Genomic DNA, 24,404 nt, shown 5'->3' on the forward strand with positions numbered 1-24,404 from the left:
CGCCTGCGCACGAGCGCGGCGGTGCCCGGATCCCTCCGCCGGGCGCAGCGCCCGCCCGGGAGCGCGTGCGGAGCCCCGCGCGGGGCGGCGGGGGCTGCGCGGGCCCGGCCCGGCCATGGCGGCGCGGAGGTGCGCGGGCGGCGCGGCCGCCCTGGCCGAGGCGCCGGGCTGCGGCGCGGCGGCGGCAGAGCCGGCCCGGGAGCTGTTCGAGGCCTGCAGGAACGGGGACGTGGAGCGGGTCAAGCGGCTGGTCCGGCCCGAGAACGTGAACAGCCGGGACACGGCGGGCAGGAAGTCCAGCCCGCTGCACTTCGCCGCAGGTACGGGGGCAGGGGGAGCCGGGGGGCGGCGTCGCTTGCCCGGGGCGCTGGGCCGGGCCGGGCCGCTCGGGCCTCGCCGCTCGGGCCGGGTGCAGCGCCGGGTCCGAGCGCTCCGCCGGCCCCTGAGCATCGCGCCCGGCCCCGGGACCGAGCCCGTCTCACCCACGCGGAGGGGTCGCCGAGCGGTACCGCTCTTCCCTCGTTTGCTTTTTCTTCCCCCCCCCCTTTTTTTTAAAAAACCAAATCTCATCTGGCTTTGAGGACACATCTGGAGTGGGGTTTATGCTGTTCGTGTTGTGACACGTGAGCTCTGACAGGGACACTTGTCCCACGTACAGTTCTCATGGATTTCAGCGGGCCTGTGCATTTTTAGAATTGAACGCATGAAGGAGTTCGTCAGATAACACCGTTTCTAAGCTTTTTGCGTTCTTATCTTTGACAAATGGACTTTGTTAATTCAGGACGTAAGCAAACAACTGACGTCACAGGACAACTGCTTTCACTGGCAATTGGCCAGAAGATTGTATCCCACCTTTTCAGACAAAGACCCGACTGTGACTGTTGTTTCCATGTTGGTTGTTTGGTTTAATTACAGCAGTAGATGTTGGACTCTAAGGCTGACAGTCTGCAGAAAACAACAGCTTCTTTTCAGCTAATCAATATGGATAATAACAAAGATGTTTATTTCATTATTAGATTGTCTTGGTAAAGGTTTCTGCTTCGGGTGTCCTTTCCTCATGTTAAAAGAGCTTGACTCAGGCTTAAGAGGTCTAAGTTCTTGAAAGCCTCCTCAGAACAGCAGTATTTCATAAATTCAAGAAGCCTAATCGGCAAGAGAGCTCAGGAGACAAAATATCCTGTCAGAGGAAAACAGTTTTTGTAGCTGTTTTTTTATATGCATCAATCCTACCTGCCCACTGAACTTCTAAACAACTGTGTATGTTTTAGAGCATTTTGGAGAAATGAGGGGTTGTTTTTATTTATTTATTAGTTTTGGTTTTATTTATTTATTTTGTTAGTTTTGGGTTTTTTTTGGCCTAAGATGTTTCGTATTCACTGTAATGATCTAGTTTATCTCTCTGAATAGGGGTGATCTGTCTTGACTTTATATAACTCCTGATAGGCAGAAAGATTTTTCTTTAAAAAATGCACAGCCATAAGTTCATGTAGTTGTTAGATTTCTAAAGTTAGGCAGGTTGGTGTGTAAATGGGAGACACTGCTGTCATGCACATGTCACCATGACTTGGTACAGAGAAATTAATTGTTCTTCTCAGGGGCCTGTAGGAGATGCTGAGGGTTTCTGGCTAAGATGGGACAGAAAACACTTGTGTGATTTCTTAATGGAATTCTATTTACTGCCTCAGGTCGAGCTCTGCTGTTGTCAGCCCACCTGCAGTAGGCTCTGTTTGAAAGGTGGACGTAAGTCGCTCTTGGACTTGGGCCTGACTGGTTTTGTTTGGTTTTGCCTTTCCCCTGTTATTCACCGTTGGAATAATACTCACTTCTTTTGTCTGTGCCTCTGAAGGAGTCACATTCCAGGAAGTAAAAGCAAAAATCTGTTGTATTCCTACTTTGTTTTTAAGTGTTCTTAGAAAATGCATTGCAAAACTTCTCTGACTAGTTTCATTCAGTTGCAAGACTTCTTTTATGGAGGAGCTGGAGCTGAAATACACCATGTCACCATGTTTTTTATTGCTCTTTTTTTCTTTTTACTTGACACTCTGGATCTGAACCTAGATTATATTTTTTAAGACTTTTCCCAGATCTTACCTAACAATTAAGAAAAAGATTTCTCTTTTTCCATGTGTGTGTTTGTAAAGGTGGATTTTGAAGTAAAGGGTGTAAAAAAAAAATCTTCAAGCTCTCCCTAGAAATGTGTCATTATCAGAAGTAATACATGTTGGAATTTTGCTGGAGCTTGCTCTTTGGATTTTTTAGTACACAACTGTGTGTGGTAGTTAAGTTATCCTGAAGGTTAAGTCAAGGGCCCGCCACCCTTCACAATAAAAGAGGCTCCATCCTCTCCCCTCATAAACTTCATATATTTCCTCAAGTCAATCTTTTTCATCACAGTGTGTGTCAAAGTCAGAAGTTTTTAAGGACTTGGCAGGTACCAAAATGCCCCTCTTGCAATCTAAATTTCATTAAAAATATGAACACCCAGGGTAGGGGAGAAGCATTTGAGCTAAGTTCTTTCTGTTAGCTTGTTATCCCATCAGAAGTAGCTGGATGTCAATTATGATCCACAGTGACTGTAAATAAATACCTTTTTAAAATTATACACACTTGTACATTTCTACTGTGATTAATAATAGCAAATTGTCAGCTGAAAATTTGTAACTTTCCAGGGAACAAGTGCAGTGAGCTGCTCAACTATTACAGGTGGGAGAAGAGTATCAGCTCAAGGTCCTGAGTAGCCAGCCTTTCTTGTTGGCAATAAAAAACAAAGAGTTCATGATGATAAGACCATTACGTTGCAGTTGAAATGTGTAATCCCATTTAGGTGGTCTCTTGATAAAAGCACAAGAGCTAAAGAAAACACCTACCTCTTAAAAATTACAATGTTGGGTTTTTTTAAAGTGTTTAAACAGTTTTTACTACAGCCAGCTACTGGTAAAGAGGAACTGTTTGAGTAGGCAGTGACTGCCTTCCCGTGACAGCAAAGGCTGCCCCTGCTTTCCACTCCCAGGAAGAACAGCAGAGGCAGAGGCCATTGTGCAGTTTGGCCACTTCCTCTGCACTCATGCATCCTTTAGAAAGTAATGGGAAAATAATTCCCCTTCCATATATGGTGCCCTGTTGTACAGTTGCTTCCCCAAGGAAGTAAGGAATCCCTGCTGTGCACTCAGTGCTGGAGAGAAGTTAGAAAAATTGGTGTGATACAAATGAATTAATTTCATTACATTAAATTAGATACAGAGGTGTTGCTGTACTGAAGGTGCTTTCTGAATAGAGGCAGGCTTTGCTGAGGGAGGAGCTGTGGATTGCTCATGAATTGTGTCTGATTGACCTCTGTATTAAATAGAGGGATCCAAGGGAATTGTCTATGCCTATAATAAGGTTTACTACAGCTGATTTTCAATTGTGATATTGATTCCTGATGAAGAATTTTACTTGTAAAAAAGTGGCTTTACATCAATACTTTGAGGGATAGGAGTGTCTTCAGTACAAGAATGAGTGGTTTAGCTACCAGATATGTAACAAAGAATTTGGTCAGAGTCTTTCCTAACATAATTGTAGCAGTCCTGGAGAACATTTTTTGGTATTCAGAAGAAAATACCAAGCAGTCTGTCATGAAATAACAGTTTTGATTATGTATTTGCAGGACTCTGGCACATGTGAAGGTCTCTTTTGAGTAGTTTCTCAAAATAATTTAGTACGTTTTGAGTATATAATCAAACTATAAACAGAATTTGTTGAAAACTTGAAGAAACAAAAAGAATATCAGGACATATTTAAGAAAAATAACAGTACTTATAATACTTTGAATAGCTGAACATATTTAAGACTGAGAAACACGATGCACATAATGTAATATAGACAATAAGCTTGCATAGGTATAGCTACTAATATTTTTTTTTGGCAGCAGAAATATGCTTGCATGTGCAGTGAATATGACTTACTGTGCCTGTGCAGATAAATTGGTTTTGCATGGACCATGTGTCTGATATAGTTCTCATCCCAACTATGCTGAGCTTCTGTTCTCTGTTAGAACAGGCAAGGCATAGTGAGACTCAAAAGTGAATTTTTTGTAGGGTCTGTGGTTCTATCATAGGCAAGGTGCTAATAAGCTGAGATTTGTATCATCAGTATTGTATTTTGAAGAAATACATCACCAGTGTTTTGAGGAGGCACATCACCAGTATAGCCTTGTGACTGTTACTCGAAAACACCTTGAAGTTCATGCTGTGATTCAAAAGTTTGACATAAAATGATTGTTACAATAATGAAAAATCTGTGGTGAATGTGGCTCCTTACCTGACTTCTGAGGGAAGAGTAAAGTGAGAATTTAACTAAAGTATTCCTGAATACTTGTCCAGGCCTCTCTGATATATGCAGCTTGTCTACAAGACCTTCTCTTAGCAAGTGGGATCCAGAAATTGTTTAATAATGGCAATGGGTTTTTTGGGAGCTCCAGGTGGTGAAAGTGTTTCTTGCTTCAGAAGAGGGATTTACTGAAGTCAGGTTTAGTGAAGAGCATGGTATGAAAAAGTTCAGTCACAACTAAGCTAAGACTAAAAGTTCAGTTATAACTGAAATGCTGACACTTGTATGCTTTGGTGACTTTGTCACTGAAATGCTGTGTTGTTATCAGGAATATACATCATTTCTAGGTCATGGTTGCAAGGACTTAAACCTACCACGGACATTCTATGGGTGATCTGTAGCAAAGTTTAAATTCACTGCAATCTGAATATCAGTGGTGTTGGCAACTTCATGGTTATTGCCTCAGAGGGGCAAGCTCAAGACTTCATCCAGGTCTTGATCTGTTCAGGAAAAGAGTTTATAACTGAGATACTTAAAGGAAGGCACATGAGTTATTTCCCAGAAGGTACTTGGCAGAAGACTGATACATACTAAAATATGGCTCTTACCTGCCCTAATAATTGCTGAGACCCACAGAGACATTCATGGAACCTTAAAGGTGGCCTTTGGAACATAACCAGATGGGTATAATGGCTACAAGCAGAAATCCTAAAGCATTCTGGTCTCATGTGGAGATAGTAAAGCAAATATAGATACAGTTTGATGTCCTAGTTCATTTGCATACTTATATAAGTATGCAAGATACAGCTGAAATTCGAGGGAACCCTATCAAGATAGAGTTGTTTCTGTAATCTTTAATATTCCTTTTCCACTAATCTAATTTTAAGAGTTTGAGAAACATCCTTAGTATGCAAATGGTTCTTTAGTAAACCATGCCACTTGTGATTGTCTTTAGGAGTGGTTACTGTTACTGTAGTTTGTTGGTTTAATCTGCACTTCTGGGGCAGGAATTTCTCTTACCCCGCCCTGAAGCCTTTTCTCCCTTTTCCCCTTCCAGGTTTTGGTCGGAAGGATGTAGTTGAATATTTACTTCAAAGTGGTGCCAATGTCCACGCACGAGATGATGGAGGCCTTATTCCTCTTCACAACGCCTGCTCTTTTGGCCATGCTGAAGTTGTCAATTTGCTCTTGCGGCACGGTGCAGATCCTAATGCTCGAGATAATTGGAATTACACTCCCCTTCATGAAGCTGCCATTAAGGGAAAGACAGATGTCTGCATTGGTAATTTTCTCCCACTCTTCCTGTGACTGACTCACTTGTTTTCACTGTGAAAAATCAAGAACCCTTTTAAGACTATTTTAACTCTATGGAGCTATGGCTGAAACAAGGGTTAAAAGTAAACATCTTTCGGAAACTTCAATTGATATGTCACTGTTACAAGATACAGGTTTTTGGATATTTTTTTATAATTGTCTACCTATAAAGATTCATCATGGTGAAGGTGCTCTAAAGTGACATGATGGAGCTAAATTCTCTTCTGTTTCAGCCTAGGTTTTATGCTGCCTTTTGCTTCTGATCACAGTGCAGTGGGAAGAACAAAAGTGATCTTAATAACTGATTCATTCTATCTTATGTGTAGCAGCTGTGTTAAATTAGTTAAGGATGGGAAAACTTCAATTATATTGACTACCTGTTTTACTTACACAGTTCTTAAGAGGAGCTCTTTAAAGAAGAGGTAGAAGGTTAGACATATAGTTAAGAAACATTTCTTGATTGTGTCGTTTGCTGTCATTTACTTTAAGAGAGCTGTAAAGCTCTCGAGAGCTGTACAGATAACATTGCCTGTTCAGCCTGAGTGCAACATGCATAGCCTGCCACTGCTGTCTGCAGGTTAGGAGAGCACAGGATTTGGGACAGCATGCTATGGAGCTGATGGAAAATAGCTGCTGAGTTTTTGTGGTGGGTCAGTCACAAGCTTTCAACTGAGATTGTCTCTTGTCAGTCTGTGGTTGTTCTCTTTCAGATCTGCTTTTTTCCCTTAAAATGTGTCTAGACATTTCATCAGATACACTGGTCACAGTGCAGAATGCTGACATTAAAAATTTGATAAAGGAAGTTAGAATGTTTCTTTTATTGTTTGCAGATTACAGTAATGATAAACCTTGTCTTGTAGAATTGTTTTCTCATCGAAAACTTTGGCATTTTTGTAGTACTGCTGCAACATGGTGCTGAACCAACCATCCGGAACACAGATGGAAGAACAGCTTTGGATTTAGCAGACCCATCTGCAAAAGCAGTGCTGACTGGTAAGTGATAATCTTGAGATTTCTTTATTGCTAGTAACAGTTGAACTGATGTAACACAATAGTTTGGAGCTCGTCTTTTTGATACTACTTTAACTTGGCTCTAGTTTATAATTCTAAATAGAATTCCTATATGGCTTTCATCATCTCAGTCATGGCATGTGTTCTGGATAGTTTATCGTATTAGTCCAATAATGAACTGTCAAATTTTTAGAGTCATAGAATGGCTTAAGTTGGAAGGGACCCTAAAGATCACATCATTCCAACCCCCTGTCATGGGCAGGAACATTGACTAGACCAGGTTGCCCAGACCCCATCCAACATGGCCTTAAACACATCCAGGGGTAGGGAATCCACAACTTCTCTGGGCAGCCTGTTATAGTGCCTGACTACCCTCTGAGTAAAGAATTTCCTCCTAACATTTAACCTAAATCTCTCCTCTTCTAGTCTAAGCACATTTCTCTTTGTCCTCTCAATACCTGCCTGTGTAAAAACTCCCCCTTCCTCTTTTTTAAAAGCTTCCTTTAGCAACTGAAAAGAGTAGTTTTTAGTCCTTCTAGCACTTACGTTCTCTAAAATTTTAGAAGAGGAAGATAAATAGTGAACATCACATATTTGTCTGACAGCTAAAGAAAGCCCTTTTGTCTTCTAGGTGAATACAAGAAAGATGAACTCTTAGAAAGTGCCAGGTATGTATGTTTGGAAAGTAACTGGAATTAGTTATATTTGCAGAATTTTGTGTAAATAATATATAGATATGTAGTCTTTGGAACTTGCATTCCATCTAGATACAAGGCTTTGCCTGTTTTTTGTGACTGAAGCTATGAAAGTAGTTGTATAAATGTATTTTTGTTTTCTCTTTAATGCTGGCAATACAGAGGAGAATGTGTTGCTTCAAATCTGTTGAACATTATCACGGTGAAAAATACAAAACCAGAATAAGCTACTAAAGATTGGGATAAGAATACTTCTGCTCATTTCACATTTTGTTTTTCAGGAGTGGAAATGAGGAAAAGATGATGTCTCTTCTTACACCATTAAATGTTAACTGTCATGCAAGTGATGGCAGAAAGGTATTTTTGTTTAAAACCTAGTTTAAAAATAGTTATCTCTTACATGATCCAGTTATTGTTTGATGAGATTTTAAAAATGTTAAACATAAAATCTACTTTCTTCACTGTATGTGGAAAAATAAGATTCCACCTTTCTAGCAGCCAGCTGAGGTTTTATTGTTTGTTTTTTAATCTTGAAAGGACTATGCAAGTAATTCTGTATAGGAGCAATAAACAAACACCTTCTCAGTTGAAACTTCTGCTTGACCTCCATATCTGCAGTGATAAAGAAGCAAGGCCTTTTCACAGATTTTTAATCCTATCAGGGAGAAACACACAGGTGCTTTATTTAGCATGCACCCTTAGGCAAGTTACTGATTCAGGAGCAAGCTGCTCATTGCTGTAAGTAATGGTAAAGAAATACATAAAAATGTTCAGAATCTCCATTCTGAAAAATCCTGAGTTCTGGGTTCAGCTTCTAGCCTACAGAACATTCAGGAGTATCAATTTTTGGCATCATTATTCTCATTGAGTATTTGTATTCATTCACCCAAGATTTGATGTAGTTACTTCCCCTTTGTGAGGCTTTGTTGTAAGATACTGGGATCTCCAAAACACTGATACATCTTCTCTGTTTTCTCATCTGGTTATGAGGCTCATCCTGTAGGAACTGTAGGAATCTGGTTCAGTGAATGGATTTGTAAATACAGAGGATAAGATTCCTCTTCACTAATTTGTAGCTCTGCCTTTAGGGCTGTTGATGCTTGAATGCATTTGCTGGAAAAGATGGTAGAGCAGTTAGTTATCTGTTTGCTCTCTGGAGGGTGAGTCTTTAGAAGAGATGAAATTTCCCCCACACCTCACTCAGTTACTGCATTCATAAATGTGGATAATAATCCCTCTTGATAATTTTTAAACTTACTTCACTGTTTGGCAGAAAGACTTCTTCATAGTTTAACAGTCTTCTTCATAGTTAACCATTGTTGCTAATGGTCTTCCTATTTTCCCTTTCACAAGGATATAGTTCGTGCTAACCAAATACTTATAGCTATGGTAGGCTAAAAAACCAAAAATGGACTTTGTATTAGTGATGGAGTAAATTTGGGATTTGTGCTTATGTTGACTTCAAGAGTAGTCAGTGAACAATGAACATAGTTATCAAATGTCTGATTAAAGCACTCTGGGGGTTTTTTTTAAGCTTGTTAATCTTGAAGGACTTCAGCATTTAGTACTGGTAACAAGTTGTGAAAAAAGAAATAGAAACTCAACCTTGATTTTGTGTTACTGATTTATTCCACATTCTCTTGTTTCAGTCTACTCCATTACATTTAGCAGCTGGGTATAACCGTGTAAAAATAGTCCAGCTCTTACTGCAGCATGGAGCTGATGTACATGCTAAGGATAAAGGGTAGGTTCCTTTTTCCCTTTGTTCAGAATAAACAGAATTCATTAAAAATTGAGGTGAAGTGAAGAGCAGCAATACTGTTTTAACCACGAGGAACGAAGAATTTCCAACTTTAGACTGTTCTGTCACCTTTAACCTTTCTATTGTGACAAAAATACAAGTTGATTAGTTTTCACGGGAGAAGATATTACAGCATTGTTCTTGTGAAAAAGGATATAATTAGGGTCACTCCTGAACATCCCCTGCAGATAGTTCTTCCTGATTAGGGTTCCAAGTCTGAGTGGAACCATTTCATCTGCAGTGAGACAATGCAATTCACTTATCTGCTGATTATTTTAGATGTTTACTGTTCTGATAAATGCTGATGGGATTTTCTGGTTTCTTCTTCAGCTTCTTATTTCTCCATAGTTTCATTTGAACATTTGTAGTATTTTTGTAAAAAGTTCAGCGTGAAGTGTAGTACCAGTTGCAATGTGTTAGATGCATTTGAAATTAATATATGCGTACTAAAATAATAATTCTTCTCCTTTTTCTTCTATATAGAGATCTGGTGCCACTTCACAATGCCTGTTCCTATGGCCATTACGAAGTAACAGAACTTCTAGTAAAGGTTGGTCTTTGAAGAGATCAAATTGCATATTATTAAAAAAGAACTGTTTATAATAGACTAATACAAGTTGCATCTTTTTTTATTTTGTATATAGATTTACAAAACTTAAAGTGATAAATTGCTTTTGCTCTACGTGTTAGTGATTATTAAGCTGGAGCTACAGAATCTTCCGCTTGCAAGGAAGCTTTTTCTTTATAAATGTGCTTTCTGTTTTTAACTCTCTCTCTCCAAAGTTGAATATTTTCATACCACCAAGTAAGTACTGCTTATCTCAATCTTTCTACACTCACAAAAAAAAAAAAAAAAAAGCATTGACAAACCCCCTAAAAACTCAGTGATGTTTTGAGTTCAACAGTAGAAAAATATTTTAGAAGACAAAGCAATAAGAGCTGTTTGAAAAGAACACTGGTAAAGACAGTAAATGTTTTAAAATTAAAGAGCAAGCAGTCTTTTGAGGAAATTAACTGTACAGCATCAATTCTGGCCCTGAATTGTAGCCTTCACCCCAAAGAAAGAGAAACCTGCCAGTTTTCTTAACAAAAGGGAACTCTTGGAACTGAAGCAGTGTATCTGGCTTATGTTAGTGTTGAAGATAAGTATGATACACATTAAACTAGTGTACTCCACCAAAGGTGTTTTGAGCTGTGCCTATTCTCAGCTGCCACAGCAAGTCAAGATTGTTATAACAGCTGAGACTGTTCTGTTATCTAACTCCAGATATTTGGCTGCTCAGAGAATAGCTCTTGTTCTGCTCTCTTGTGTTTTGGCCCCCTACTAATTCCATATATCTTTCTACTTGTTTAGCAAAAAATTTAGTTAAAAAACCTGTTGAAAAAAGTTTACATTGCAGTAAATATAAATAGTAATAATTTTTCTTCAGGGGCCAGATATAAAGTGAATTTTTACAATGGTGGCACTAGACACAACCCCACAAATGAGCTTTTGCCTATACACTATTGCATGTCTTAATGATTTAGCTAGAGTTGTATTCTGTATTGGATTTCTTCTCTAGAGAATTCTGAATTGCTTTTTGCAAAGCTTTACAGCTTTAAGAGAAGCAGTGGGAAAGAGCATGTACTTGCTTACAGACTGAACTTGAAGTACAGTCAAAATGTTACTGGAGAAGAATTAGACATACATTACTCATCCAGGACTGTTACTTGTAGAATCTTGTACTTAAATGTTTTGAATTAAAATTGAGTGCCCGTGTCAGCTTAGATACCATGGCATTCATATCTTAGGGGTTATTCACAGAACATGTATTTATCTTAGTGCAGCTAGTCATTCTAGACATTTTCTAGAGCTACAAAGGACCAGAGCTTGTTCACAGGTGATTTGGAGAATGTGAATATTTCTCTTTCTCTGATTTGACCTATAGCAGAACTCAAAAGCCTGAGAAGACTAGCTAGCTTTTGGCTTCTTTGAATGTATCTGTGGGACACCAGGTGATTAAAATCCACCATGTGCTGAATTGTTGTGTTAGATTGAAAATTAGTGTATTGGAAACAGTTTGCATATAAGCATTGATGTTTATTTTAACAGTCTACTGTATTAAAACTAATAACAATCTTTTTCTAACGTCCTGGTTTTGATTGCATCTTTTTTTACCCATTTCCCTTTCAAGCATGGAGCATGTGTGAATGCAATGGATCTGTGGCAATTCACCCCTCTGCATGAAGCAGCTTCTAAGAACAGGGTGGAAGTATGTTCTCTTTTGTTAAGTTATGGTGCTGACCCAACACTGTTGAACTGTCACAACAAAAGCACCATTGATTTGGCTCCAACACCCCAATTAAAAGAACGATTAGCATGTGAGTATCAAGTGGGATCAGTTCTGCAGTTACAGCTTGTAATGTGTAATTAGATTCCCTAGACAGTGACCTGCCAGAAACCAGATTTGGAAAATGCTTACACTTTAAAAGTATTTGTGCAATGTTACACGGTATATTTCACTGTTTATAATTTGAAACTGCTAGATTTTCTGAATGTAGGCATTTAAAATAATTTTACTGACAGTTTTATAGTCAAATGGTTGGGATGGGTTTTGTAGCTTTTCCCCTGTTAAATACTTTCCCTCATGACCTTGCCAATACACTTTTATTTCCCATACTTGTTCCTGTCACTGCATCAAGATTGTTGAATTATTAATTTTTATTGCACAGTTTTTTGTTTGAAGAATAGAATAACTGCTTAGAATGCCGAATATGTTTGAGTGTGCCACAATCACTGAAAGTTCAAAAAAATTGATGAGGGACATTGATTTTTGTCCAGCAAATTTAGAGTGACCTCAAATTCTGTCCTTGAGCGGTCAAACAAAAACTTTCTGGGATATTTACAAAAATTGTAAGTAAATACTACACTAGACATCAGGATAGCATCTAGAAGTGGTTTTCCAGAAATAGATCAGAAGTTGAGATGTTTACATGCTTGAGTTAATACCTGTGTGAACAATAGGATCTACACAGTGGTGAGTGAAATAGATCTTGTGCAGCCAGTTTGGATGTGTCTGGCTTTGGTTTAGAAACAAAGCAAAATTTGTGTAGTGTTTTGACTTAAGTAACAAGTTCTGTCAATTGAGGTAATAGCTTGAGTCAGACTTGGAAATATGTGCTCCATGGTCTGCTGAATAAAATAAATTTTTTTTTAACTGAAAGAATCAATTCTCTTGATCCAAGGAGTGTAACCCTCTGCTATGTATTTCTTTGTTTTTTAAGATGAATTCAAAGGTCACTCACTGCTGCAGGCTGCAAGAGAATCGGATGTAGCTCGTATAAAGAAACATCTTTCTTTGGAAACAGTGAACTTCAAGCATCCTCAGACACATGAGACGGCATTGGTAATATCTCAGGATTCATTAATGGTTTTGTATATATTGTGGCTATCCTAAGCCTACTAGGTAATGGTTTAGCAATAAATATTGCAGTGTCAAGTGCTGTAATTCAAACCAACCTGGAATACCCAGTGCCTAGTTAAGCAAATAACACTGATTAATATTTTGTTCTTAAAGTTAATGTTAAGACTAACATAAATTATTTAGGCCTGTTTAGATTGTCTAAATGACTGGGTTTTGTAGAATAGTCTGATTTTAAGCAACAGCAAGCTATGTATGTTAACTTTGTTTTGATGGTTTCCAGTAGTTATTAGAAAGGGAAGTTCTTAAAAATACCAGAGTAAATGTCAAAGCCCATGTGGAATCTTTCAAATTAATAAGCATCTACGTGTTTTTGGGTTTTTTTTCTGTTGTCTTTGTACACCACCAGCTCTTAACTGCCAGCTGATCAGCAGGTAGTAAAATCTGGATATTGCTAGTTGGTTGTTAATTCTAAACCTTTTCATGTTTACAGCACTGTGCTGCTGCATCTCCATATCCTAAGAGGAAACAAGTATGTGAATTGCTGCTGAGGAAAGGGGCCAATATCAATGAAAAAACAAAAGAGTGAGTGGCTACAAATGAATGCTCTAACTGCTTAGAATAATTTGCAAAATACATTTTAAATTATTCTTTCTTTTTTTTAAGCTTCTTGACTCCTCTGCATGTGGCATCAGAAAAGGCTCATAACGATGTTGTTGAAGTAGTTGTGAAACATGAAGCTAAGGTATGAGTATTATACTTTGTTTGACATTCATGTACTATACAGGTTTTCATACCATGAGAATGCACAGTTTTTGTAAAATAATTTGTTTTGTAAGGTTCTAGATTTGTAGACTTCAGCTGTAGGCCATCAATCTATCACTACAGCCCTATGCATTACAGAATCATTGTTAGTTTGGTCTTATTTTTAAGAAATGCAGACGTAGTTCTCTTTAGGAATGAAAAAGTTTCAGTGTCTTATTTGGTGCTTCATTGCCTAGCAGGAATAATGGAATACATAAGGGAAAAAAAATAGGGGGTATATATGAACAGCAAGAATTTAAAATGAATTGTGCGACAGATAGACTTTACATGATACTGTATGCAGTAAAAAGTAAAATGAAAGCAAAATGTTAATTCATAGCACAATGTTTAGCTCAAATTTCCACAAAAAGAAAATGTGGAAAGGAGAGACTGTAGTGCTTGAACCCTCCAAGACTGAGAGTTGAATCTCTCTCATGGCAATTTGATTGTAGCCTGACTGCTATGAAGTTTCCCAAACCAGAGGAAGAGTAGGGAATAAAAGTAAGGTTTCAGTGCTGAGTTTTAAATTGCTGAATACACTTTGACTGAGCGAACAGATAGGAAGTCCTCAGTCTAAGAAATCACAATAAACCAATGCAAAGTAGAAGCTATTCTAGATCTTAGCAGTGAAGATACTACTGTGAGGAGCAAAATAGTGAATTACTCCAGTTTGTGGTAAAAATGCACTGGATTATTCCCATGCCTCTAAAAGGGGTCTACTTTCATAACTGTTTTTGTTTGGAATGTGATCACCTTTGGAAATATACTAAACATGTTCTTTTTATTAAAGTAAGGATACTACTTGTGAAATGTTCCCAGTCAGCAATGAAAACATTTTAATACTAACTTGATGGTGGTATTTCTTGTCTGTGTTATTTTTAGGTTAATGCATTAGATAATCTTGGCCAGACCTCTCTTCATAGAGCAGCACATTGTGGTCATCTTCAGACTTGCAGGTTGCTGCTGAGCTCTGGATGTGATCCTTCCATCGTGTCTCTGCAGGGCTTTACAGCTTTACAAATGGGGACTGAAAGTGTGCAACAGCTGCTACAAGGTATGCCGAGTTATTCAACATCCACTGGGGTGCTTAGTTTTACTTACTGTTCCAAGTGCTGTCAAATAATAGTGAAGAGTAGTCAACAAAAAAAAATGTTTTACTAAAGACACTACTAGGTGATGTTTTACTCCCTACTTAACAATATAATTTACAGTCTGGATCATCAGATATGAAGATTTTGGGGTATAGCCACTTGGAATAATTGTATTAAAATCCTGACATAGGGTGGGGGGAATCTTGAAATTAGAAAACGAGTTTGTAAAACAAAAAATGTTTGCTTTGCATTTTTGAGTGGAGGTAACAGTGTACATGAATTTTCAAGAGTAAGGTTTGGGCATTATAATACATACATAAACTTGATCTGGTCTAATTCGGAAACTGAAATAAGAATGCTTTGTTGGTTCCACAATATTCCAAAACATGCAGGAAGCAGATTGCTGAAGTCAACTTCCCAAACACTATTAGCTCTAGCAGCTGTAGTTGTAGATAGTGAACAGAGATGAAACTTGTATGTAATTGGTTAACTTTATTTCAAGTATTTCCCTTTAAGAAAAACTCAGTTCATTTCCTGTCTTAACAAATTTCTTCACCTACCTACACTTACCTGTCATGCAATCTCATTTATTTTGCAGAAGGTATCCCATTAGGTAATTCTGATGCAGATCGACAGTTGCTGGAGGCTGCAAAGGCTGGAGATGTGGATACTGTAAAAGTAAGCTTAAACCTCTCCTTAAAAATAAGAGGGAATTTGTCATGGTTTAACCTCAGCCAGCAACCAAGCCCCACACAGATGCTTGGTCAGTTTTCCCTCAGCAGGACCAGGAAAGAATCAGAAGGGTAAAAACTGGAAAACTCGTGGGCTGAGATAAAGGCAGCTTAATAGAGAAAGCAAAAACCCCACACACAAGTAAAGTAGAACAAGGAATTATTTCACTACTTCCCATGGGCAGGCAGGTGTTCAGCCATCCTCAGGAGAGCAGGGCCCCATCTTGGATAACAGTGACTTGGAAAGACAAACTCCATCACTACAAATGTTCCCCCACTTCTCTCCTCCTTTTCCCCACTTTGTGTACTGAGCACGATGGCATCTGCTCTGGAATAGCCCTTGGGTCAGTTGGGGTCCCCTGTCCTGGCTGTGTCTCCCCCCAGCCTCCTGGCCAGGGTGGCAGCACGAAAAGGCCTTGGCTCTGTGTGAGCCCTGCTCAACAATAACATCAACATTATCAGCCCTGTGTGCAGCACAAATCCAAAACAGCCCCATACCAGCCATGGGAAGAAAATTAACTCCACCCCAGCCAAAGTATCACAGATTTATATGTCAATGTATACTTTCTCAAAACAAGCAATCAAACAATCCTCTACTGATGCTTTAGAATTATGTGTCCTAAAACCTTGTATTGGACAAGTAATTACAGATTGCAGAGAACAATATTCATCACCTCCAGATGTTTGCCTTATATAAAAAGCATTAATAAGTCAGAGGTGTGGATTTGGGAGCAGGTGGATTTTTTTTATCAGGACACAATCTGTAAAAAGTAAAGACTAAAAATATTTTTTTAATTGAAAACAGTTGAAAACATTTAAAATTAGATACATATAACAATATTCTATGACTAAATTAGAGGTGTCAACGCTATATGTAGTAACATATATTATGTTTGGGGAAATTCACAGAAGCTGTGTACAGTCCAGAGTGTGAACTGCAGAGATATTGAAGGACGTCAGTCTACACCACTTCATTTTGCAGCTGGATACAACAGAGTATCTGTTGTGGAGTATCTTCTTCAGCATGGAGCTGATGTACATGCAAAAGATAAGGGGTAAATGCTTGAATATATATTTTCTTAGCAACTGTAATTGGTCATATCTATCAGCTTTTGAATATTGCTAGCTGATAAGCATCCCATTTTTCTAAGACATTATTTTATTTTCATGGAAGCTTCGGTTGGAATGAAGATGTTAAGAATATCCAAAAGTATTTTGCAATACTTAAGATTAGAGCATCAAAAATTTCTCTGGCCCTGTGCTTTTAGTGCCCCACTGATTAAGATTTTACTGCAATAAGTATTCCTACTGTATTAGACTGCTGGAGGGGGTAGAGAAATATTTTGTTGTGGTGTGATATAGTCAAAGATGCATTGTGTTTTAAGTTTACATCATTGTTGAAAAAATACCCTGTTTTTAAAGAGAATTTTTCTCTTCTTTTAATTCTTTCCAGAGGACTTGTCCCTTTACATAACGCCTGCTCATACGGTCACTATGAAGTTGCAGAACTGTTGGTTAAACATGGTGCTGTTGTCAATGTAGCTGACTTGTGGAAATTCACTCCTTTGCATGAAGCCGCAGCAAAAGGAAAATATGAGATTTGCAAACTCCTATTACAGGTATTACATATGCTGGTGGGAAGTAAATGCCTTTCTGTCTTGTTCCATTTACATTTCAGAAACTGATTTGTGGATTCTAAATTATTGTACATAAATATTTTCAGTAAAAGGGATACTGTTGTACCTGTGTTGTCTTTTTTCACACAGTAAATGAAAAGCTCTTTGCAGGATTCCAATGTATGTCAGAACATTTGTTCAACAAGGCATTAGATACCTAAGATGACGCATGTTTATTCTACTGACATACCACCTGTTTTTGGTGTGCACAGCATGGAGCTGACCCTACAAAGAAAAACAGGGATGGAAATACTCCTCTAGACCTTGTTAAAGATGGTGATACTGATATTCAAGACCTACTTAGAGGAGATGCAGCTCTCCTAGATGCTGCAAAGAAAGGTTGTTTGGCCCGAGTAAAAAAGCTCTGTTCACCTGACAATGTCAACTGCCGGGACACACAAGGACGGCATTCAACGCCACTACATTTAGCAGGTCAGTGTTCTAGTTAACTAGTTTGATTGGTTACTAATCACTGTGGCTGAACTTTCTATGTCTACACAACTTTACAGTGTAACCTCAAGCTGGAGGATTCAGTACCTTTTCTTTAAAAATTTATATTCTTAAGCATATTAATGTTAGGTGGCTTTTCAAATTGTTTAATTATTTTCCTGTACTGTCTAGCCAGAGAGGATCTTTTATTATTTATTGACAGATTTTAAAACCAAATACTGTTAAGGTAATGCTGTCCATCATAACAGGTATTGTACTGTCTTCACTGGGACTGACAATTTAATTTACTTTCAAGTAGTTTAAGTTAATAATTAACTTCTCCACAGCCTGTTTGGGGTGATGTTTTAATTCTGTTCATTCTGTCCTGCAATTCCAGCTGGTTACAATAATTTGGAGGTTGCAGAATACCTGTTGCAACATGGAGCAGATGTGAATGCACAGGATAAAGGAGGCTTGATTCCTCTGCATAATGCAGCATCTTATGGGGTAAATATCTCAAGCTTTCTGAGACTTCATTAAAAAATATGAGCCTCTGTAGAATTCTTTTGCTATTGAGTTATAGTGTAATCTTATTTGTAAGACACAGAATGAATAATTAGATCACAGCTTATGTTGTAGGTAAAGACTCTTATGAATTTGTAAAGTCACAAATGGAGTTTTCTGACCATGAATGCCTAAAAAGCCATCAGGCTGAAAAGTGTTCAGTAAAATGCCTTTCCTTACCTGTGCCAGTCAAATTCTATTAGAAAGATCTCACTTTCATTTATATGACTGCTGTTGAGTCAGCAATTGTTTTTGTGAACTTCCTGAATCTTTGTCCTTGAATCAAGTCTTTGGCCAAAACAGTTGGAGAGCTTTCCAAACTAGAAGTTCAGAATCAGGATTTTTTTCCTTCATGTTTGTCTGGATTTGGAATTTTGTTTTACTCTGTCCTTTTTTCACAAGAGAACAAATCTTACTTAACTCTCTGGTGTTATGTCATAGATGAGGAAGAAAACGCCTTGTTTTAATACGTTTTAAAATCATAACTAAATACATTCTAAGAAAATTCAGAATTATTCTGATTAGAGAGAAACAGTAGTAGTAGTAGTAGTTCTGAATTATTTTAGTACACTTGGAATTTAACAGATGTTTTTTACTTTTCCAGCATGTTGATGTAGCAGCTTTACTTATAAAGTATAATGCATGTGTGAATGCTACGGACAAATGGGCGTTCACACCACTTCATGAAGCAGCCCAGAAAGGAAGGACTCAGCTTTGTGCCTTGTTACTGGCACATGGGGCTGATCCTACTCTGAAAAACCAGGAAGGACAAACACCATTGGACCTGGTCACTGTAAGTGATGGGCTCCTCTTGGGAAACCCATACTTATCTATGTGTGACACCTAATTTAAAACTTAGCAAAACAGTAATGCAACCACTTATGCAAAATTAAAAATACTGTGGTTTCTGTGGGGTTTGTATGTGCCTTGCAAGGGAAGTCAATAGAGCTGTATAAACCGTCTTTAAATGATTTCTTGTTTTAGGCATCTTATTTCAGTATGGAGCAGGGGGAAGAAAACCTCAAAATGCTAACAAAATGAATTAATGGTTGCATATTTTACCAATATTATTTTGCAATGTACTTAAGAAATCTGATATAATGATAATGCATTCTAGGATAAAACATTGTGCAAAAGTGTTCCTCTGTTTTAATGAGTTGTTTTCTGCTTTTTAGGCAGATGATGTCAGTGCATTACTGACTGCAGCAATGCCTCCTTCTGCCTTACCAACTTGCTACAAACCTCAGGTTATAAGTGTGTCTCAGACTACAGGTTCTGCAGCTGATTCCCTCTCTTCTGTTCCATCCAGTCCATCCAGTCTGTCTGCTGCAAGTAGCCTTGACAACTTGTCTGGTAGTTTTTCTGAACTTCCCTCTGTTGTTGGTACAAACTGTGCAGAGGGAGCTACTGTTCTGGAGAAAAAAGAAGGTGAGGCTTTCTCAGGAGTGAATAACATTTCTTAACAAATGGTGAAAAGAACACAAAGGTGTAAAATTTCCCATACATTCATAGAGGTATTATAGCATATGCAATATTTAGATTCCTTATAATGTCATTAATGAGGAACAGAAGTTTGAAAGTCTTGCAATATAAGATTTTACTGCTTTCCTCTTACAGAGCCTTTAAATTTTTTTTTGCTGAACAAAACCAATATGGTGAATTGTGTTTTAAAAGAGAAGTCAGATGAAATTTGGCTGCATACTGAGCAGTATTTTACTACAAACTTTATCTAGTTTTTAGGAGGCTGTTGTTAGATCAGGTATCTTAAAAAGGTTACTTCTATGACATTTTACTTGTCAATATATTCTATATAGTAGTGTGCATTTCTGGTCACTGGTTGCCTTATTCTGTGCCAAAGACTGCTCTTTGGGAGGTAGAAGAGCAGATTAGTTGCTACTGATTAGTGATAATTAATACTTAATCTATATCTGCAAAAGACCAGGAATTTCTGTCTCTCTCATTGTTGCCACAGACAGGGGGAGATGTGTATGCCTTATTTTACAATTCAGGTATGAATGTACATTGTGTTTTTTCTTCTTACCCAGTTTCAGGTGTAGATTTTAGCATTAATCAGTTTGTGCGGAACCTTGGCCTTGACCATCTGATTGACATATTTGAGAGAGAACAGGTAAGTGGTTATATTTTTTTCCAGATAGTCTGGGCTAGAAAGCTGTAGAATAAAGAGTGACTGGTTAGTATAATGTAATAGGATAGATTTTCAATGAGTGGGATGAAGGAAAGGACTGTAACTGGATTTCTAATTGATATATTAAAAAATGTATCTTAAAATATGTGTATATATTAACGTATACATAACGCTTGCAAGCAATGCAAGTTACAATTTGTAGTTCGTAGCATGTTTACTTAAGACAAAAAGAAGAAAGCAGTTGAGTAAAAGTAAAATACAAAAATAATGCACTGAAGCCTGTAATGTTCCTATTCTTTTCACACTTGTTTTTTCTCACAACTATTGTGAGGTGTATTTTCACTATCATTGCATTTGTTCTAGTACAAAAAACATGGTCTTGCTTTCATTATAGATAACATTGGACGTATTGGTTGAAATGGGACACAAAGAATTGAAGGAAATTGGCATTAATGCTTATGGCCATAGGCATAAAATCATCAAAGGAGTTGAAAGACTTATTTCTGGACAACAAGGTATATGCTTATTTTCAGTTATCACATAATCCTGCCTTTACATAATCAATTTTTATGAATTACTTATGTTATTCCAAAATGTATCTCATTAAAAAGAATTGGTAATAAAACCTGACCTAGAAATTGGTACTTCAAATGGTAAGAATGTCTCTTGACTTGAAACTTGGGTACTTTATTCATGCTGTGAATTACTGTGAATCTTGCCTTTCAGTCCATCTGATGTATATTTTTTCTCTGTGGTCACTCCTTTTTGTTTACTTAGGTAAAGTGTTGACTTAGTGCAAAATGCTCATAAGCTCCTTAAGGCAGGGGTTACTTACCTTCATCAAAGCACTCTGAAGAGCAGAGCACATTCTGTTGGCGAGTTCAGGCCTGTCATGTCCTGTTTGTTGGGTCCTGCTGCAGAATCTGCCTGCTCACTCAGAAAGCCAGCTGAAATTCTTACTTACACTTTTCTTTAAAAATAGAGTTGGTGTGCTTTCAGTGAACCAAAATTAACCTAATTGCTTTTTTCAACAGCTTTAGCTGACATTGAAATTACCACTAAAGCCTCTTTATTTAGTTGTGCAAGACTGTTGATACCAGGAGTCCCAGCAGTTGTGAATTCATCATCATTCAATGTACTTCATTTAACTATGCCTGCAGAGAAGGCAAATAAAGCCCTCCAAATCCTTTTTTCTTCTTTAACTCATTGAAATATCACTTCTTGTTGTTTTGCTGCGTTTCCTAGAAATGAAATAAATTTAAATTGTAGGATTTTCTCCCTTCCTGATTCACTATTTGTGAAATCTCATTCTAAAATTTTCACTCCATAGTAATGAGTCACTATCTCAAGCTCTAAATTACTTTTTGCTCCTTAAAACAGTATGAACCAACCCTAAGATAAATAATGCTTTTCCTGATTATGAAGTATTTAGGTGAATCTCCATAATTTTCTTGTAATTGTCATGTCTTTCTGGACAGACTCATTGAGTAATTTGGATAAAAGTTATTTTTAAGGTGTAATTTCAGCCTCGTGCCTTGTTTGAGTTAGAAATTTACATAGCCACTAACTGTATACTTGACTTTTAAGTAGGCCTGATGTATTTTTGAACATATGTGTATTTGTACATATGGCATCTCTTCCTGAAGTATAGCCATTGTTTTGAGGTTAGTAGTGGATGAGCTTTATTTTGTTTCTTGCCACTGTTTCTCCTGAGCACTATTCCAGTTGCACACTGCTACATGAGGCTCCAGACTGCATGAATCTGTAATTTCCACTTCCCCCAGATTATTCCTTTTAAAGAGCTCATGGCAGACCCGGTGTTTAATTTTGGTCACCTGTTAGTTTTCGGGAAGGGCCATGGCCAGAAAAGACACTTGACACACATAGTCTTCATATTCTTATATCCAGTAATTACATTCCCATTACTTGCCAGTTGTGATTGCAGTCTGTCCAATGCAAACTGACATTGGATTCTGTGTAAAATTCCAAATTTTTTGCATATTTGGAAAGATAGAGAAGTTTTTCTTCAAACGTTCAATGTCTTTTAAGCTTTCAATACCAGGCTCAGTCATTTTGGATTGACAGACTTAGTTCTTTGTCAGTTCTTTCTTTGTCAGTTCTTTCTGCATGACCATGGAAAAAATATTCCTACTAAATCAGTGCTTCAAGTTGCTCTTCCATTCATGACGCCCTTGCCACAGGTAGTTGTGGACTCTGTACAGTACTCTGTACTGGTTGCTTGCTCTGTCACTGCCTAGAGTTGAAATGAGCTCTGAAGTAAGCAAGTGTTACGAGTATTTCCCCTGTTGTGTGTATTAATATACTGAGCTAAGCATGGATAAATGGGTTAGTGTGTCTGAAATTATGATTCTTGCTGAGAGAAGGAACAATTAGTGTCCACAGATCAGAGAAAGCAATTGTGGTTTCTGAGGCTGTGTTTTATTACATTCACATACATTTTGCTGTATTTTATTACGTTCACAGGACTTAACCCATACCTGACTCTAAATACTTCTGCTAGTGGAACAATTCTCATAGACCTTTCCACCGAAGACAAGGAATTTCAGTCAGTAGAAGAAGAGGTAAATGACATTCTTTGTAGTCTCTCAGTATTTTTGCTATTGCTGCTAAAGAAGCAGATGAAGAAGTATTGCTAGACAGTTTAATGGTGCAGTAAACATCAGTAAGTTTAAGTAAAATTTGCATAAGGACATTACAGACTCCCAACTTTGACTGCACTACTTATAATCTGTAGTCATGATGTCTGTAACTTTTTTCTTTCTTACATTATGATTGCTTGTAGTATTTTTAAAATCTCTACTATATATCAAATCTTTTCAATATAACATAAATTCTGTGCTACCAATGGATTACCTATTTGTTTTAGACAGTTTTACATCACTTCCTTTCAAAGTGCCATAATCTCACAAGGCAAAATTCTGAACAAACACAGTTTTAAACCGATTAGTGAGAGTCTTCTCCAGTTTGAAGACGAGGCCATGGAGCAGTCAAAATATGTTGTTTTTTTAAAAAAATCATTAAACCTATTCATGTGCGTTCACAAAATCTGGCATTACTTAACAACCAGTCACCTAAAAATTTCTCTTACGATTTCTAATTGTGTTAATACATAATTAGTTCTTTTCGTTACTTGACTTATGTAAAGGAAACGTGTTTAATGTCTTCTGAAAGAATGCCATCCTCATTAAATTCTCAATTTTCAGATGCAGAGTACTGTCCGAGAGCACAGAGATGGCGGACATGCTGGTGGAGTGTTCAATAGATACAACATCTTAAAGGTGCCTGTTGGTTTTTCATCCCCAGTGGTTTTACACCTTTGGAGTTATTTCTAAAAATAACATATCTGTAAAATGTTCTATACTTGTTTGAGTTCCATAAGGTGACAAGATTTGCCATTTTGAGACAGGTACAGGATAAAGATCACTTTTCAGGGAAATTCAAAGACTTAAGTTTATACAGAAAAGTTATTTATAGGTTAATAGTCAGGAAGAAATTGGTATAGAAGGATGTCACTCAAAACTGGAGAATATGTGAAGAAAAAGGCGGGAGGTTTTATAGGAAACAAAAGTGGGTGTCTTTTGAGGGAGAATGGCAGGAAAAACAGAAGGAAAAGCAAAACTTTTGAACTCTTATTTTGGCTTGATTTAACATCAAACAAGTGTAAAAAAACAGGCAGTAGATGAGTTTAATGGAATTTTGGTTTGTATTTCTGTGGTTTTCCCTCTGAAGTAATAGTAATTTTCATTAATATCATGAATATTTTGATTTACAAGTAACTGCTACTAAGTTTCATTCTGAATTGAAGTTACAGTGGAATTACTATGCTATATCTATACACACACAATGGTTTGCAATGCCCAGCATGCCTCTGCAGGGAATATGTAATTTGTTTTCTTTCAGAAGTGCTTCACAAATCTTCACGGAAGGCATTTCTTAGTTTACTGGTTGATCTTTTTACTAGTGATTCAGCATCAAGAAAAATTGTGACTGAGCCTGCTAAATTTAAATTAGAGTGTAGTTAATTTAAGGATTATTAACAAGGGGCTCTGTAAGATGAATTGATTCTTAAGTATATAGTTATTACTTACTTGTCATAAAACAACAATCAGTTTGTGCAGGGTAAGTCACTGTGTTTCACTGAGTCCCAAGGAAAGTGTTATCATTCCAGTGACAGTGTAACTGTACTGTAGGACAGTGGCTATAAGTTATACATCTGTCCAGTAAAGTGAACTGAGATTTTTGATAATTTTGACTGTTTCAGATTCAGAAAGTGTGCAACAAAAAACTATGGGAAAGATACACACACAGAAGGAAAGAGGTCTCTGAAGAGAATCATAACCATGCCAACGAAAGGATGCTGTTTCATGGTGAGAATTTGAAATGTGCTTTATGAACTTAGTTCATCAGCAGCA

The 24,404-nt window shown here is 37.6% G+C and overlaps 1 protein-coding gene across 1 annotated transcript in view; it reads left to right on the top strand.

Annotated features, from left to right (window-relative positions):
- Positions 1-99: 99 nt before the first annotated feature.
- TNKS2 (tankyrase 2) overlaps positions 100-24,404 on the top strand; it is a 28,713-nt gene continuing 4,408 nt past the window's right edge. The window contains exons 1-24 of the mRNA XM_021539536.4: positions 100-320; positions 5,366-5,590; positions 6,520-6,615; positions 7,265-7,301; positions 7,610-7,685; positions 8,978-9,072; positions 9,613-9,679; positions 11,304-11,490; positions 12,394-12,515; positions 13,024-13,115; positions 13,197-13,275; positions 14,217-14,388; positions 15,024-15,103; positions 16,066-16,211; positions 16,610-16,775; positions 17,045-17,264; positions 17,659-17,768; positions 18,430-18,618; positions 19,001-19,253; positions 19,871-19,953; positions 20,366-20,486; positions 22,456-22,553; positions 23,196-23,270; positions 24,254-24,359. Coding sequence (XP_021395211.1) covers positions 116-320; positions 5,366-5,590; positions 6,520-6,615; positions 7,265-7,301; positions 7,610-7,685; positions 8,978-9,072; positions 9,613-9,679; positions 11,304-11,490; positions 12,394-12,515; positions 13,024-13,115; positions 13,197-13,275; positions 14,217-14,388; positions 15,024-15,103; positions 16,066-16,211; positions 16,610-16,775; positions 17,045-17,264; positions 17,659-17,768; positions 18,430-18,618; positions 19,001-19,253; positions 19,871-19,953; positions 20,366-20,486; positions 22,456-22,553; positions 23,196-23,270; positions 24,254-24,359 — 3,100 coding nt within the window. The 5' untranslated portion in view covers positions 100-115. The remainder of the gene's footprint in view (positions 321-5,365; positions 5,591-6,519; positions 6,616-7,264; positions 7,302-7,609; positions 7,686-8,977; positions 9,073-9,612; positions 9,680-11,303; positions 11,491-12,393; positions 12,516-13,023; positions 13,116-13,196; positions 13,276-14,216; positions 14,389-15,023; positions 15,104-16,065; positions 16,212-16,609; positions 16,776-17,044; positions 17,265-17,658; positions 17,769-18,429; positions 18,619-19,000; positions 19,254-19,870; positions 19,954-20,365; positions 20,487-22,455; positions 22,554-23,195; positions 23,271-24,253; positions 24,360-24,404) is intronic.

The sequence above is a fragment of the Lonchura striata genome, chromosome 6 (genome assembly GCF_050655825.1).
Source record: "Lonchura striata isolate lonStrDom1 chromosome 6, ASM5065582v1, whole genome shotgun sequence".
Taxonomy (NCBI): domain Eukaryota; kingdom Metazoa; phylum Chordata; class Aves; order Passeriformes; family Estrildidae; genus Lonchura; species Lonchura striata.